We start from the raw sequence: 12,152 nt of genomic DNA on the forward strand, positions 1-12,152 counted from the left end.
GCCCCCCCCCCCCCCCCCCCCCCCCAATGTATGTCAGCAAATTAATACGACAGGAGTTCTGAGATTGAGATTTATACAACAGTGTGGGCTCGAATAGACAATGTTGGCCCATAAAATCCGACCTGACTAACATGAGCTTTCGTTATGTATACAAGCCGAATCATAGGCAAAACACAACATGCTGCAACCAGGATTTATCGTGGGAGAATAAACGAAAATCCCACGATAAATCCCTTGTGACCCTGATTCTGGTAAGGCATTTACGGTAACCATGCATCAAATCTGTAGATTCAATATACAGAGAAAGTGCCAATACCAGCAAAAATGAATAATGTCAACTTGATTCTAAATCTTATAATTTCCTAGAAATTTGATTAAACCAACAAAGAGCAGCCTCATTCCTATTGAACCATATCCTATTAGGCTAAAATTGGCTATTACTTCATTTGACCCAGCACGCACTTGGGTCAGCTTCGGTACATTAAAGCACGTAAATGCAACAGAAATGAAGTAACATAAAATGTAAGCCCAAGAGGATACAACACGCCGAAACATAAGCAGAGAAACGCTATGCAACTCTTTCTTTCATTTTCCTTCTCTCTTTTTTCCGTTGTTCACGTAAACCTGGTCACAGAAGAAAAATCCAATCACAAATTATCAGAAAGAATGTCAATCAGAAAAATCCAACAGGAGAAAAACACAAGAAGGAATACGTTTTTTCTCTTCTCTCTTTTTGCTTCGCCTATTCTCCATTCTCTTCAATGCATCCTTGTTCCCTCTAATATCAATTGTAACCTGGCAACATGTGGCTGGAAGAATCAGAAAATGGTTCATGGTTGAGGGACCTTTCAACACAATGAATAGAAATTACACACCCGAGAAATACTGAGCCAAGAATCTTACTTTCCTGTTTGTGATTTGTGAATCTTATAAACAAAGAAGAGAGACCAAAAAAGCTACCATGAAAACAGGCCAGCAAAAACAAGGTTTTGCTGGATCACACTGTCACTAGCAAGAGGAACGGTAATAGAACTCACTGCTCTCAAAGTGAATGACAATAGATAGAGAATGTGCTTTGTCCTCAGATTCATACAAAAGCTGCTGAAGCCTCCATGGAAATTCATCATCCTGCTCATCGAGTCAACTTTACTTGATTATATATGTTGAAATTGGATCAGGCCTGTCCCAAAATAATTAGCTGAAGCTAGGAGGTCTTTTCCCAATTACCACAGGATTTTTCCTAGGATTAACATACATGAGGTTATTCCCAGTGATATTTTACCTCGTGTCCAGGCCTAAACAAACTTCTAATAGACTTAAAAGGTGGAGGTACAAACTAAACAACACAGAAGCAAAGCCCAGTAAAACAACATCCTGCTCTAATACCATGTTAAAATTGAGTTTAGGTTGAACCCAAAATAACTAGCCAAAATTGGAAAGCCTCTTTCTCAACAATTAACTATTGGATTTTTTCTAGAATTATCTAACATGGGATGCTCACTAGCACCCTCAAAAAGAAAGGAGACATCCATAGTCTTCTTTTTTGTCCATTCAAAATGTCGGACAACTGCGTGCTAAAACAATGTTTGAACAAAATATAAAAGGAAACACAGGGAAAAAAAAAAAAAGAGGATATGAGAGGAAACGGTAGTTCAACAGATTCCTTAGCCTTGTTCTATTAACTATTATAATTTTTGTACCACTAGTATAAGTAGACTCATATTGCGATCAGATCTTCTTCCACTCTCCATCTCCCACAGCTACGGGCATGGAAGTTAATTTGGGCCTCAAAAAATACTTCATTTTATATGGAGCATTATTGAAGTGACAATCCATTCCATCCTCACATGGGCATCTACACTACAGCTAATGCCACCTATTCTCAGCTCCATTGTAAGAAGCCTGTGGAGAACTAGCAGCAACTTTCATCCTCATAAGCCCTCCACCTCAACTAGTTGGCAGCCCCCTCAATAACACCAAAGTTGAACTTAGATGACTCCTCCTTGGAGAACCCAGATCCTCGGCATTCGGGGTAGCATTAGAGACAATAATGCATCCATTTTACTCTTCTCAAGTCCCATTGGTCACAGAGACTCGACTGAAGCTGAAATCTTAGCTCCTCTGATTGAGGCTCTTTGCCCAAAGGTTCTCATCTCTTTTGCTAGAAGAAGTTGACTCAGTAAATGTCATCTCTCGAGTTTCAAGGAGGTCATGGCCCCCATGGATATTAAGCTATTTTTATGATGAAATATCAGACATTGCTGCCTCACAATCTATTGTCTTCAAGCATATTCCATGTGAAGCCAATTGCTTATCAGATCAATTAGCTAAATATGGAGTTTCTTGAGGGCACCATGCCACTGGAACTCTTTCTCAGTGGAATTTAGGGGTCATTTCCCCTTAATATCATGTACCATGTACTAGTACTTTCATGAATGAAAGCCATCACCATCTTCAAAGACAGTAGACTCGTACCGCGACATCTACTTCAACTTTCTCTTTCCTAGTCTGACTCTTAGCTTGGATATTAGTAAAATTAACTACTCAACTTCAAGTGGGACTCCTTTTTATCTGATGGACTACAGAAACTTCATCCCATATCACCAATAGTGCAGAATAGTCTCAAAAACGAAGTTGTATAGATCGGAAACTAGGTGTCAGGGAAAAGAAAAGAAAGTGAAGGTTTTTATTTCTATGATGCAACAATTCCTAGAGACCTTTTAAATGTGGGATTTTGTTTGAAGAGAAGTGATGCTAGAGAAGGAAATGATGAGAAGAAGTCTGACCCAGATAATATCTTTCAATTGCCAACCATTACTCTCTTGCAGTATTAGTGGTGAAAAGGGCAATCGAAGGGGTCTCTGCAGAATCAATAGCCAGAGTAGCATTGATCCATGAGATTGGGGATCTTTTTTTCTAGAGTTAATGATGGTAGGAAAAGAACAAGTGGGAGTTCCATCCAAATGACTATACACGTTGAATCTTTTCGACAAGGAAAAACGACCCCCATACAGGATAATCTGTATGAGTTCTACTGGTCTAAGAATTTGATATTCACTAAAACAAGAGAAGTGAAGACGTAGTATTAGTAGACAAAAAAAAAAAAAAGGAACAAGAAGAAAGAAGAGTCTCCCCGTCAAAGTGTTGTAGAACCCTAAGCTCTAATACCATGAAAAGATGAGAAAGCAAAATCAATCCTCACAATGGGTGTTGTATTTATCATAAATAAATAAGTCAAACAGTTTTTTAACTGAAAAACAGTAAAACAATAAAACAGTAACAAAAACAGAAATTTAAGTGATAAATACAAGATAACAGTATTTCACATCTGTTATTTTATCATACCTCATGTCCAGCACTACGTAGTGCTTGTAGCGGTTCAATGCACTCTTGACCAATTACAACAAGATTTCTTCCTTTGGTACTATTGGAGTCCCTGCCATTACCCACTTTTTGTAGAGCTAACACCTCCAACTGCTGTTGTAAGAGTGGAGAAATCCCAGCCTGGAACATATGAATAAAAGATCAAAGAATGAGGTGTAAATACCTTGGCCAACATTTGGATAGAACAAAATAATTCTGCTTGGGATTCCCAGTCAGGTTATTGAGATTGCCACAGGTCAGGTCTGGTTGGGATTCCCAGTCAGGTACTTGAGATTGCCACAGGTCAGGTCTGGTTGGGATTCCCAGTCAGGTAATTGAGATTGCCACAGGTCAGGTCAATAGCACTATTACCCCAAACCTGAGTTGGGCTCAACAAAATGTATCTGTATGAGTAGATACTCATTACACCTTACCCCTGCTAAGAAGCGTCGCGAAAATGATTTGGGCTGTAACGGTCGTGCCAAGAGATTGTTTAGCTCCTGCAATTGGAAAAAAAATGGAAAAGTAAACCAATTTATGACTCCAAATTCAATGTGATAACTTCTGACAACAGTAACGCACAAGAAGAACAAGTGAAAAGACGAGAGACACCTGTTGCAGCTTCTTTAACTGCAATGAGTTCTGTTTTCTTTGTTTAGAGTTGGTTACTTGCTCTTCCTCGCTATCATTTTCATCCACCAACAACTCCACAGACTCAGAATTCCGTTGGAACCAGCTCTTTTTTGCCTTCTCCTAAAAATTATAAAAAGAATAATACAAAAAAATAACACCAAGTGAATAGATGAATGCAAGAGTAACAAAAGCAAAACTCTAGCACAATAAAGTCTCAAATCTTCAATATTGTGCACAGCCAATGGCACTTCTAAAAATGAGTAAAATTCTTGAGACATCCACATGACTGATACTCCAGGGGTACTAAATCATGCTGACTGTCCTTAACACTTTTAAAGAGAAAATAATATGTGTAAAAGGCTTGTTAAGACTCCATATTTAATAAGGAAAAAAAGAGGTTTTAGATTATTCTTTGAGAAGTGGGAACTGGCCACACGGGGAAAGTGAATGGTATGCTCCATGTTAATTTGGGCTGATAGGGGTACTTTCTGTTACACGGCCATCACTTTCTTGAATGAATTCTCCATTAACAACACCTGAACCAAAATAAAACTGATCTTATAGTGATTACGTTCAAAAAAAGGTGATCTCTGTAGAAAGTGAGACACTCTCTGTTTGAGAGTTTATGTATTTCGAGTTTCATGTAAGTTGGAGGTGTAATATAGGAGTTATAAAGTTTAAGTGTCTAAGGGTATATTTGTCTTTGTACCTATTTCTCACTTAAACTATATACACGGGTTAGGAGTCGATTTGAACTCTAATGAGAGCTTTTCCTGCTCTCTTGCAGCAGCTGCCTCTTTTTCTCTCTTCTCTTTCTCTTTCTCTCGTTCTCTCTCTCAACCTTTTTTATTACATTATTTCACACATACTCAGATCTAAATATTAACAGAACTAGGACGAGGACCATCTTTATCCATTTCTAAAAGAACAGTTCACCTGCGAGTTTTTCCTGGAAATCTTGTCAATTTGATGAGCAAGTGACAGCCGTTTAAAAATCTCAGACATGTATGTGTTATCTATAGGAAACCGCTGGAGACTTTCCTGTGCAGAGAAGAGAAGCAATAGATGAACCCAATAGGAATAATATTCATGACACAATATGACAAATTGAATAGGCTGCCCAGACTTCTATGCAAGTAAAGCTGAAGATTACTTATATAAAACACTGGCAAAATGAAAATCTATTTCATTATCGATCACTAATACTATATGAAAAAGTAAACCTGGACACATACGTAGCCAACCAAAGATTTTAGCAAAAAATACCTTTGCAAATGACTTGCACAGGGAAGCAAACTTTGACCTATCAGTAGGAGAAATTAAGGCAATAGAGCAACCATCAGCAGAAGCTCGTGCTGTTCTCCCACTCCTGTGAATATAGACCTAAAAGTACAAGTGAATGTTTTTACAAGGGAAATTTTTTTAATAGAATGAAAAGCCCAAAAATCAAGAACATTTTAAAACCTACTTCTGCAGAATGTGGCAGTTGATAGTGCACAACAGTTCGGATGCCAGGAATATCAAGGCCTCTTGCTGCAACATCAGTAGCAACAAGTGTGCCATGTTCACTTATACGAAAACGATCTACTGCCTGGAAAAAGTAAAGAGTTTAACTGTGTTTTAAAAAGTTGTGCAAGATTAGTGAAGTAACACCCAATTAACAGCAAATAACATCACAGACACATAATAACCAGTAACAACCTATTCAAAAACAAAATCAAGCAAGATGTATTAATGTTTCTTCATGGAGGCAGAAAACAATAATTTCCAGGTGATAAACCGTACAGGTTCAATGTGTGTGCATCTGAGAGTTAAGAGGTCTAAGCAACAAAACATCTCAATGAAACAGAACAAGGGACCCTCTCCCCTGATCAGCTCCCCACCCTCCCCACTGAAAACAACAGGGAGGGTAAGAGACCCCTCCTCAGTCATCACCGTGAACAGGGAAGGAGAAGAACAGTAGCTCCCCTACCCCTCTCTATGTACATAGAAAGGGGAAAGGGTATATTTGTCTCTCTTTAACACCTTTTTTTTAAGAAGAAGAAGAATGGTGACATAGCTTTAACACCGGTCTCCTTATCACCAATTATTGATACTTCTGGAATCCATCCTATATCTGGATAATGATTGCATGCCTTACTTTATAAGCATCAATGCCTCCTCTATTTTTTCCTAGAAGCTTCTTTTTCTTCTAGATTATCTTATCTCAATAGTATATTACCAACCAGGAATGTCGTGATGACTCTTTTTTGCCAATAAAATTTGTCATCTTCTACATTTTTCAGGTAATGAGATTCCCTCAAACTCCAAATGCATCTTATATATTCTAACTAGCAACCCTGCCCAGTGCAAAGCACATGGCACACTAACTAAGTCAAAGCTGTAAAAGTAAAATAAGTAAAAAGGAATTATGGTAGGCTTCTAATTGAGTAAAAGTGTACCAGTAGAAACTGTGAAACAGAAAAAAGTAGATTATTATGGTAGGATTCTAAATAATAATTATGTCTAAATCAATTAAAAAAATTAGAAAAATCCACATCATCGCTGATGTGGAGGTATGGCTAGGGCATTCCTTTATATATATATATGTGTGTGTGTGTGTGTGTGTGTATTACATGCCAAGAAAACAAATTACATCCTACAAATTGAACATCAACACACAACAGACAACTGTGTAGAAATCATCACCTTCAAACGAGCTCTTTGTTGCATTTGAGCATGAAGAGTCCAAACAGTGATACCAAGTATGCGCAAAAATGAAGAAATACGACGTAAAGCTGCAATGGAAGTGCAGAAAACAATTGTACGACCACGACCATGGACGCTGAGAAGATAGTATAAATAAGCCTCTTTGTCTTCTTCCTTGCATCTACAAAACACACATGAAGAAGCAGTTGATAAAATGACTTCAGGGAAGTGACTCTAACATTCGTTTTTTGAATGAGGACTCTAACATCACACTCTAGTTCTCTTCGTTATAGCAACTATGCATGCACTCAGTGGCTTCATCACGCTGTATCAACTTAAGCCCAACTTGATACAATGGCAATGCTAAAGCACATACAATTTATTCAAAAATGAAAAACCAAACTTAAATGAATAAAATAATTCTTTAGGTACCTTTTTCTTTCTGATGGTTCTTTTGCTGCTTAAAGCTAATTAATTTTATGTTTCTTTGAAGGCAGATAAATATGTGGGCAAAAAATTAGAACCATTCTTTACAACTCAATTTACAATGCTTCTTTTCCCACGATAAACTACAAGACAACATGATTGACAATTAGTTTTGTTTTTCTTTTTTTTTCTCAAGAATGAAGGAATCCATTGAATAGCCTCCTAAAGGAGTAAAGAGTACACAAAATGTCAAGTGACAACACGGAACAAAAGGAGAACCAAAAACAAAAACAAGGGGGTGTCAAAGAGGAAGAGAAGATCCCACAGCAAGGTGCTATGATTGACTAGTTAGATTCAGTAAATCATCAGCTTGAGTTAAAAACCAACAAAAACAATCATTACTGAATAAACTAACCCACTGCTATGTTAGATTAACTAGGTGACCATGTTTAAGAAAGACTGTTGCTTGAAAAAGACATACGGATAGCATATAATGACTGTGGTAAGAGATCATGAGCCTCATGATACCAAACAGAGAAGTAAAATGAGCTATGCAAAAAAAATCAGGAAAGAGGAACATTATCATTACCACGAAAATGTTACACCCACCTGTAAGAAGGGTGTGAAATCTTCACACCAGACATGACAGTCTCACCATGTAAGTCAAAGAACTTTATTTTTTATTTTTTTCTTGCAGCAGCCATGCCTCCCCTCCATCTCCTCATTCCTCATTTGCTGTCATTTCCTCCCTTTTTCTTTCCTTCTTTCCTACTTTTTTTATATTCTTTCCCCATTCTCTTCCCCTCATTCTCATAGCATTCCTTCTCCACTCATTCCATCCTGCCTCCATTCTTCTCCTCTGCCTGTTCTCTCCTCCTACTCTTCTATGCTCCTCTCTATTTCTCTATGTAGACAATTCAATTCCACCAAGGAGGTAAAGTAGGTCATGGATTTGGAGTCCAATCCGCCAGATTAATGGTGGAAAAGAGCAGGAGAGCTGCCAGTGCAAGAGAACGTGTGAAAGGGAGGAAAAGAAGAGGCGGAAGGAGGAAGAAAAGTGGAAAAGGAGATGAAGCCGAAAAGAGATGAGGAGTTGAGAAACGATGAGAATAGTGGAAGGGGTAAATAACCTTATACAAGAGATATGACACAGGATGTAGGACACCAAGTCAACCTGACATATTACACACCCTCTTTACTTGTTAAACTAACAGTTTTCATGGCACAAAGCTGGAAACCACAAATGTTGTATGAATACTCTGTCAAAGATTTCATAAAAAAAAATAAAAAAATTGTCATAGTTAGGCCAGTTATAAAATCAAAAATTTCTTAGTCTGGTAGATGCATACTCAATGAAGGACTCCTCGAGTTTGTGAGCGACGATTGAAGCATTGGTTAGATCAATGATTGCTGCATCAGCTCTCATCCCTGCTCGCTCAGAAAGGGTTTCCATAGAGCTTATTCCATCATTCAAGGAAGACTTCAACTTGGTGGACCCATGCTTTAGCTTTTTACGGAAATTGGCAGACAATGCTATTGTTGCAGAAAACACAAAAGTTTGTCTCTTCTTCCTCGGCAAACTCAAAATTGTCTCACAATTCTTAGTACTTTGCAAATTTCCTTCATTAGGGCCTTTTGTTGTAGGAAGCAGGTCAATAATAGACTGCAACTCATGGAAATGACCATTCTCGATCATCCGATCAGCCTCATCCAGAACAAAGAAAGACAACGATTGTAACTACAGGAAAATAATCGGAATAAAATTGTGAGATACCAAATCAAAAGACAATTCACTGTTAGGTACCAAATGGAAGACAATTTTACAACAGAGCAACAATCATCCAAAGTTCAGAATTTTCACATAACAAATATTGGGCATTACCAGCTGACAGGCAATGGTTAGCATCATGCGACAATGATTATTAAACATGAATACGTCATCTGTAATGTATTCTATGCGTTATGACTCAAGAGACCCCTGAGTTTGCAGTTGACAAATATCCTGGAAATACCTTCACCAATCCTCTTTTCTTTTTCTCTTTTATTTTTTTTAAACGAATCCTCATCTTATTAAGGCAACAACAAGCTCATATACTACAAATTCAAACACCACTAACCTCAATAAGATGTTCATGCCCTCCAGACATAAGCTCCCACAACCTCCCTGGAGTTCCAACAATAATCTGTGGCCTCTTCTTTAAAAGTCTTTCTTGCTTCTCTGTAGACATTCCACCAACAATGGGTACAATATGAATATTACAGAATCTGGCTGCCTCCTTCAGATGATCAGAGACCTGCAAAATGGGAAATCTACCATGACATTGATAATGTTGCAAGAAGTGAGGAATTCTTAATTGAAAGCACTTTGCTAATTTGATGAAAAACTCAGGAAATTTGTAATATTAAAAGTAAAATCCATGTTAGACATTGCATCCTCATGCTTGTAGATCTGGTTTAAACCAGCTGCTATATGTCACTAAACCTAAAGGATACACACCACAAAAATAAATAAAATAAATAGTACCTGGAGAGCAAGCTCTCTTGTAGGAGTTACAACCAAGGCTCTGAGAGGGTTTTCCTGAGCAACTTTGTCAAGTAACTCTTGGTCAATCCCAGCCTTCTTTGCAGCTTTTTCCCTTTCTTCAAGGAGACGTTGTAAAATTGGCAAGCCAAACGCAAGTGTTTTACCTGATCCTGTCTCAGCAGCACCGATCACATCCTGCTACGAGACACCATTATGAGCTATCTTGCATCAAGTTGTTAGAAACCAGAGAGAGACCACCATCAAGTAGTACTGCAAACCTTTCCTTGATGTGCAGCAGCTGGAATGCAGGCTTTCTGTATGGGTGTGGGCTCTCTAAATCCAAGATTATAGATTGCCTTCATAAGCAATGGATGTAGCCTCAGCTCATTCCATTCAGGAAATTCATCCTCATGGAAAACTGAATCCCTATTATTCTTGTCTTTGGCCTCATTTTCAGGTTCATCTGTAGGCAGGCAAATTGTTGATTTCAGCTCTTTCACATCATAATTAAGGACCCAATAATAGATATATGATATTCAAATAAGTAAAACAGAGGAAGAAATAATACATAAGTACCAAAAGAGAAGACAAAGCCCACAAAAATAAAATTCACTATGAAAGACTTGATAATAAATGTAAGGGGTTTAACTTCGTAAGCACATAGCTCCAATTTGCCCCCACTGAAATTGTGAAATTCGTTGTGTTTTATTGTCGTCATATATAAGTATCAATGCAGGACTACAGCAACCTTACTTCTGTCCTTGGTGATGGTGGTGGTGCTATTAGAGAAGAAAAGGAATGTCTTTTCAAGGCTCCTCCACTAAACCCAGAACTTCAAAATTAGAGCAGCTTCAGTTTTACAGAAAACGCAGAACCACAAAACTTGAGAAGATACAGTTTGTACAAAAACTAAGAAACTAATATCAAGATACATAGAAATCATACTACCATAAAAGAAGTCGAGTTTATGCACTGAACAAGCTCAAGTAAAACTCAAGCTAGAGATTTTTTTTTTTTTACTAAGAAGTTATAGATTATTAAAGTAAAGAAATAATCAAAAGTATAACTAACCTTCCAATTTATTGTCCACACTTCCAATCTTTTCCTTCTTCAATTTCTCTCCTGCCTTCTTCTTCTTTTTCTTCTTCACCTTCTTCTCCTTTTCGACAACATCTTGACTACCCACCTCAGTAATCGTAGTATCATCTTCAGAGCCTTCATTGTCATGCTTTCGCTTCCTTTTCCCGAATTTAGACAAAATAGAGAACTTCTCCTCTCTGCCATCGGAAATTGAAGGTATAATCCCATATGAGGATTCGTCAATCTCCTCAAGTGTAAGAAAACCTGTATTCATTAAAACAGCTTAAAGACAACTCTCAATAACGTAAAACGATTTTTCATGAACATGAAAAGAAGAAGAGAAACGAACCCCCATGACTGCTTCCAACTAAAAAAGCAAACGGGTCATCAATTGCCAGAGACTCGCACCACGGCAACCCATTAAAAGAATGAATGTCCGGCTGGTCATGATGCTTCGATCGAGTTTTTTTCTTTGAAGAAGGTGCAGGAGAGGCTTGAGCGGCCATCGATTTCGGAGGGCTTGAGCAATGCAGGCACCAAGGGAGGGCTGAAATTGGACGTTGTAATGTCATAATGGGTTTTATGATGATATATTTTAGAATCAAAATTGACATAAAGTTTTATATTATAAAAAAACCTACCCGAAACTCGACCGCTATTTATCTTGTATCTAATCTTACTCCAATTTAATAAATAAACCTATGAAACCTCCTATTACACAATGAGTAAATACTTCAGCATGACCTAGATACAATCTTTTGGAACAGTATCTTAGCATTAAATTATGTTAATGGAAAAGTTACTTAACAATTGAAATTACTATACCATTAAGTAATTATTTTTAATATTACAATATTTTATACTAGTTTGAACCCTTTTAACCTTTTATTTTCAAGGAACATTTGTCTTCAACGTTTAATACAAAAAATAATGGAGATTAAAACCTTACTTTTGTATAATTAATACAATATGATAAAAAAAAAATTGAAAAATTAAAGAGGTGTGCAAAAGGAAAGCACATTTTTGTAATGTAAGGTTGATGAAAATTGTACAAGTTCTACTCTTTTGAAACGATATCTTACTATAATTTAGACAAAATTATTCATCAAATGAAATGTTTTTGCTAGCTTCAATTAGAGATAAGTCACCTAAGCATCCCAAGGTGACTTGAGCTAAGTTTAAAAGAACGCTATATGAAGATTAAGATACTATGATCAAAAGAGAATAAGTAAATATGTTAATAACCCTTAGGCTATGTTTGGAACACAAAAAAGAAAAGAGAAAGAGAAAGAGAAAAGAAAAGAAAAGACTTTTTTTTCTCTCTAGTTTGGATGCCCATTGAAAATGAGAGAGAAAGCAGAAGAGAAATATAGTTTTTTTGTTTGGAAATACGTGGAAAAGAAAAAAGAAAAGAAAATTAGTAAATTTTCAAATTTTG

The 12,152-nt window shown here is 37.1% G+C and overlaps 1 protein-coding gene across 1 annotated transcript; it reads right to left on the reverse strand.

Annotated features, from left to right (window-relative positions):
* Window positions 1–255: 255 nt before the first annotated feature.
* LOC137951955 (DEAD-box ATP-dependent RNA helicase 13) lies at window positions 256–11,262 on the reverse strand. The gene is made up of 15 exons (XM_068798958.1): window positions 11,064–11,262; window positions 10,706–10,978; window positions 9,913–10,097; window positions 9,635–9,829; window positions 9,228–9,404; window positions 8,460–8,848; window positions 6,685–6,865; window positions 5,465–5,587; window positions 5,263–5,379; window positions 4,933–5,037; window positions 3,976–4,116; window positions 3,798–3,863; window positions 3,346–3,504; window positions 714–795; window positions 256–624 (listed from the first exon to the last, which is right to left on the reverse strand). Exons 1-15 carry the CDS (start codon window positions 11,218–11,220, stop codon window positions 569–571), a joined length of 2,406 nt encoding a protein of 801 aa, XP_068655059.1. The 5' UTR covers window positions 11,221–11,262; the 3' UTR covers window positions 256–568.
* Between the last annotated feature and the right edge of the window lie 890 nt (window positions 11,263–12,152).

This window comes from Aristolochia californica, unplaced genomic scaffold, assembly GCF_029961685.1.
Source record: "Aristolochia californica isolate CCGP_79_NKW_82.1479 unplaced genomic scaffold, dmAriCali1.0.hap1 SCAF_15, whole genome shotgun sequence".
NCBI lineage: Eukaryota > Viridiplantae > Streptophyta > Magnoliopsida > Piperales > Aristolochiaceae > Aristolochia > Aristolochia californica.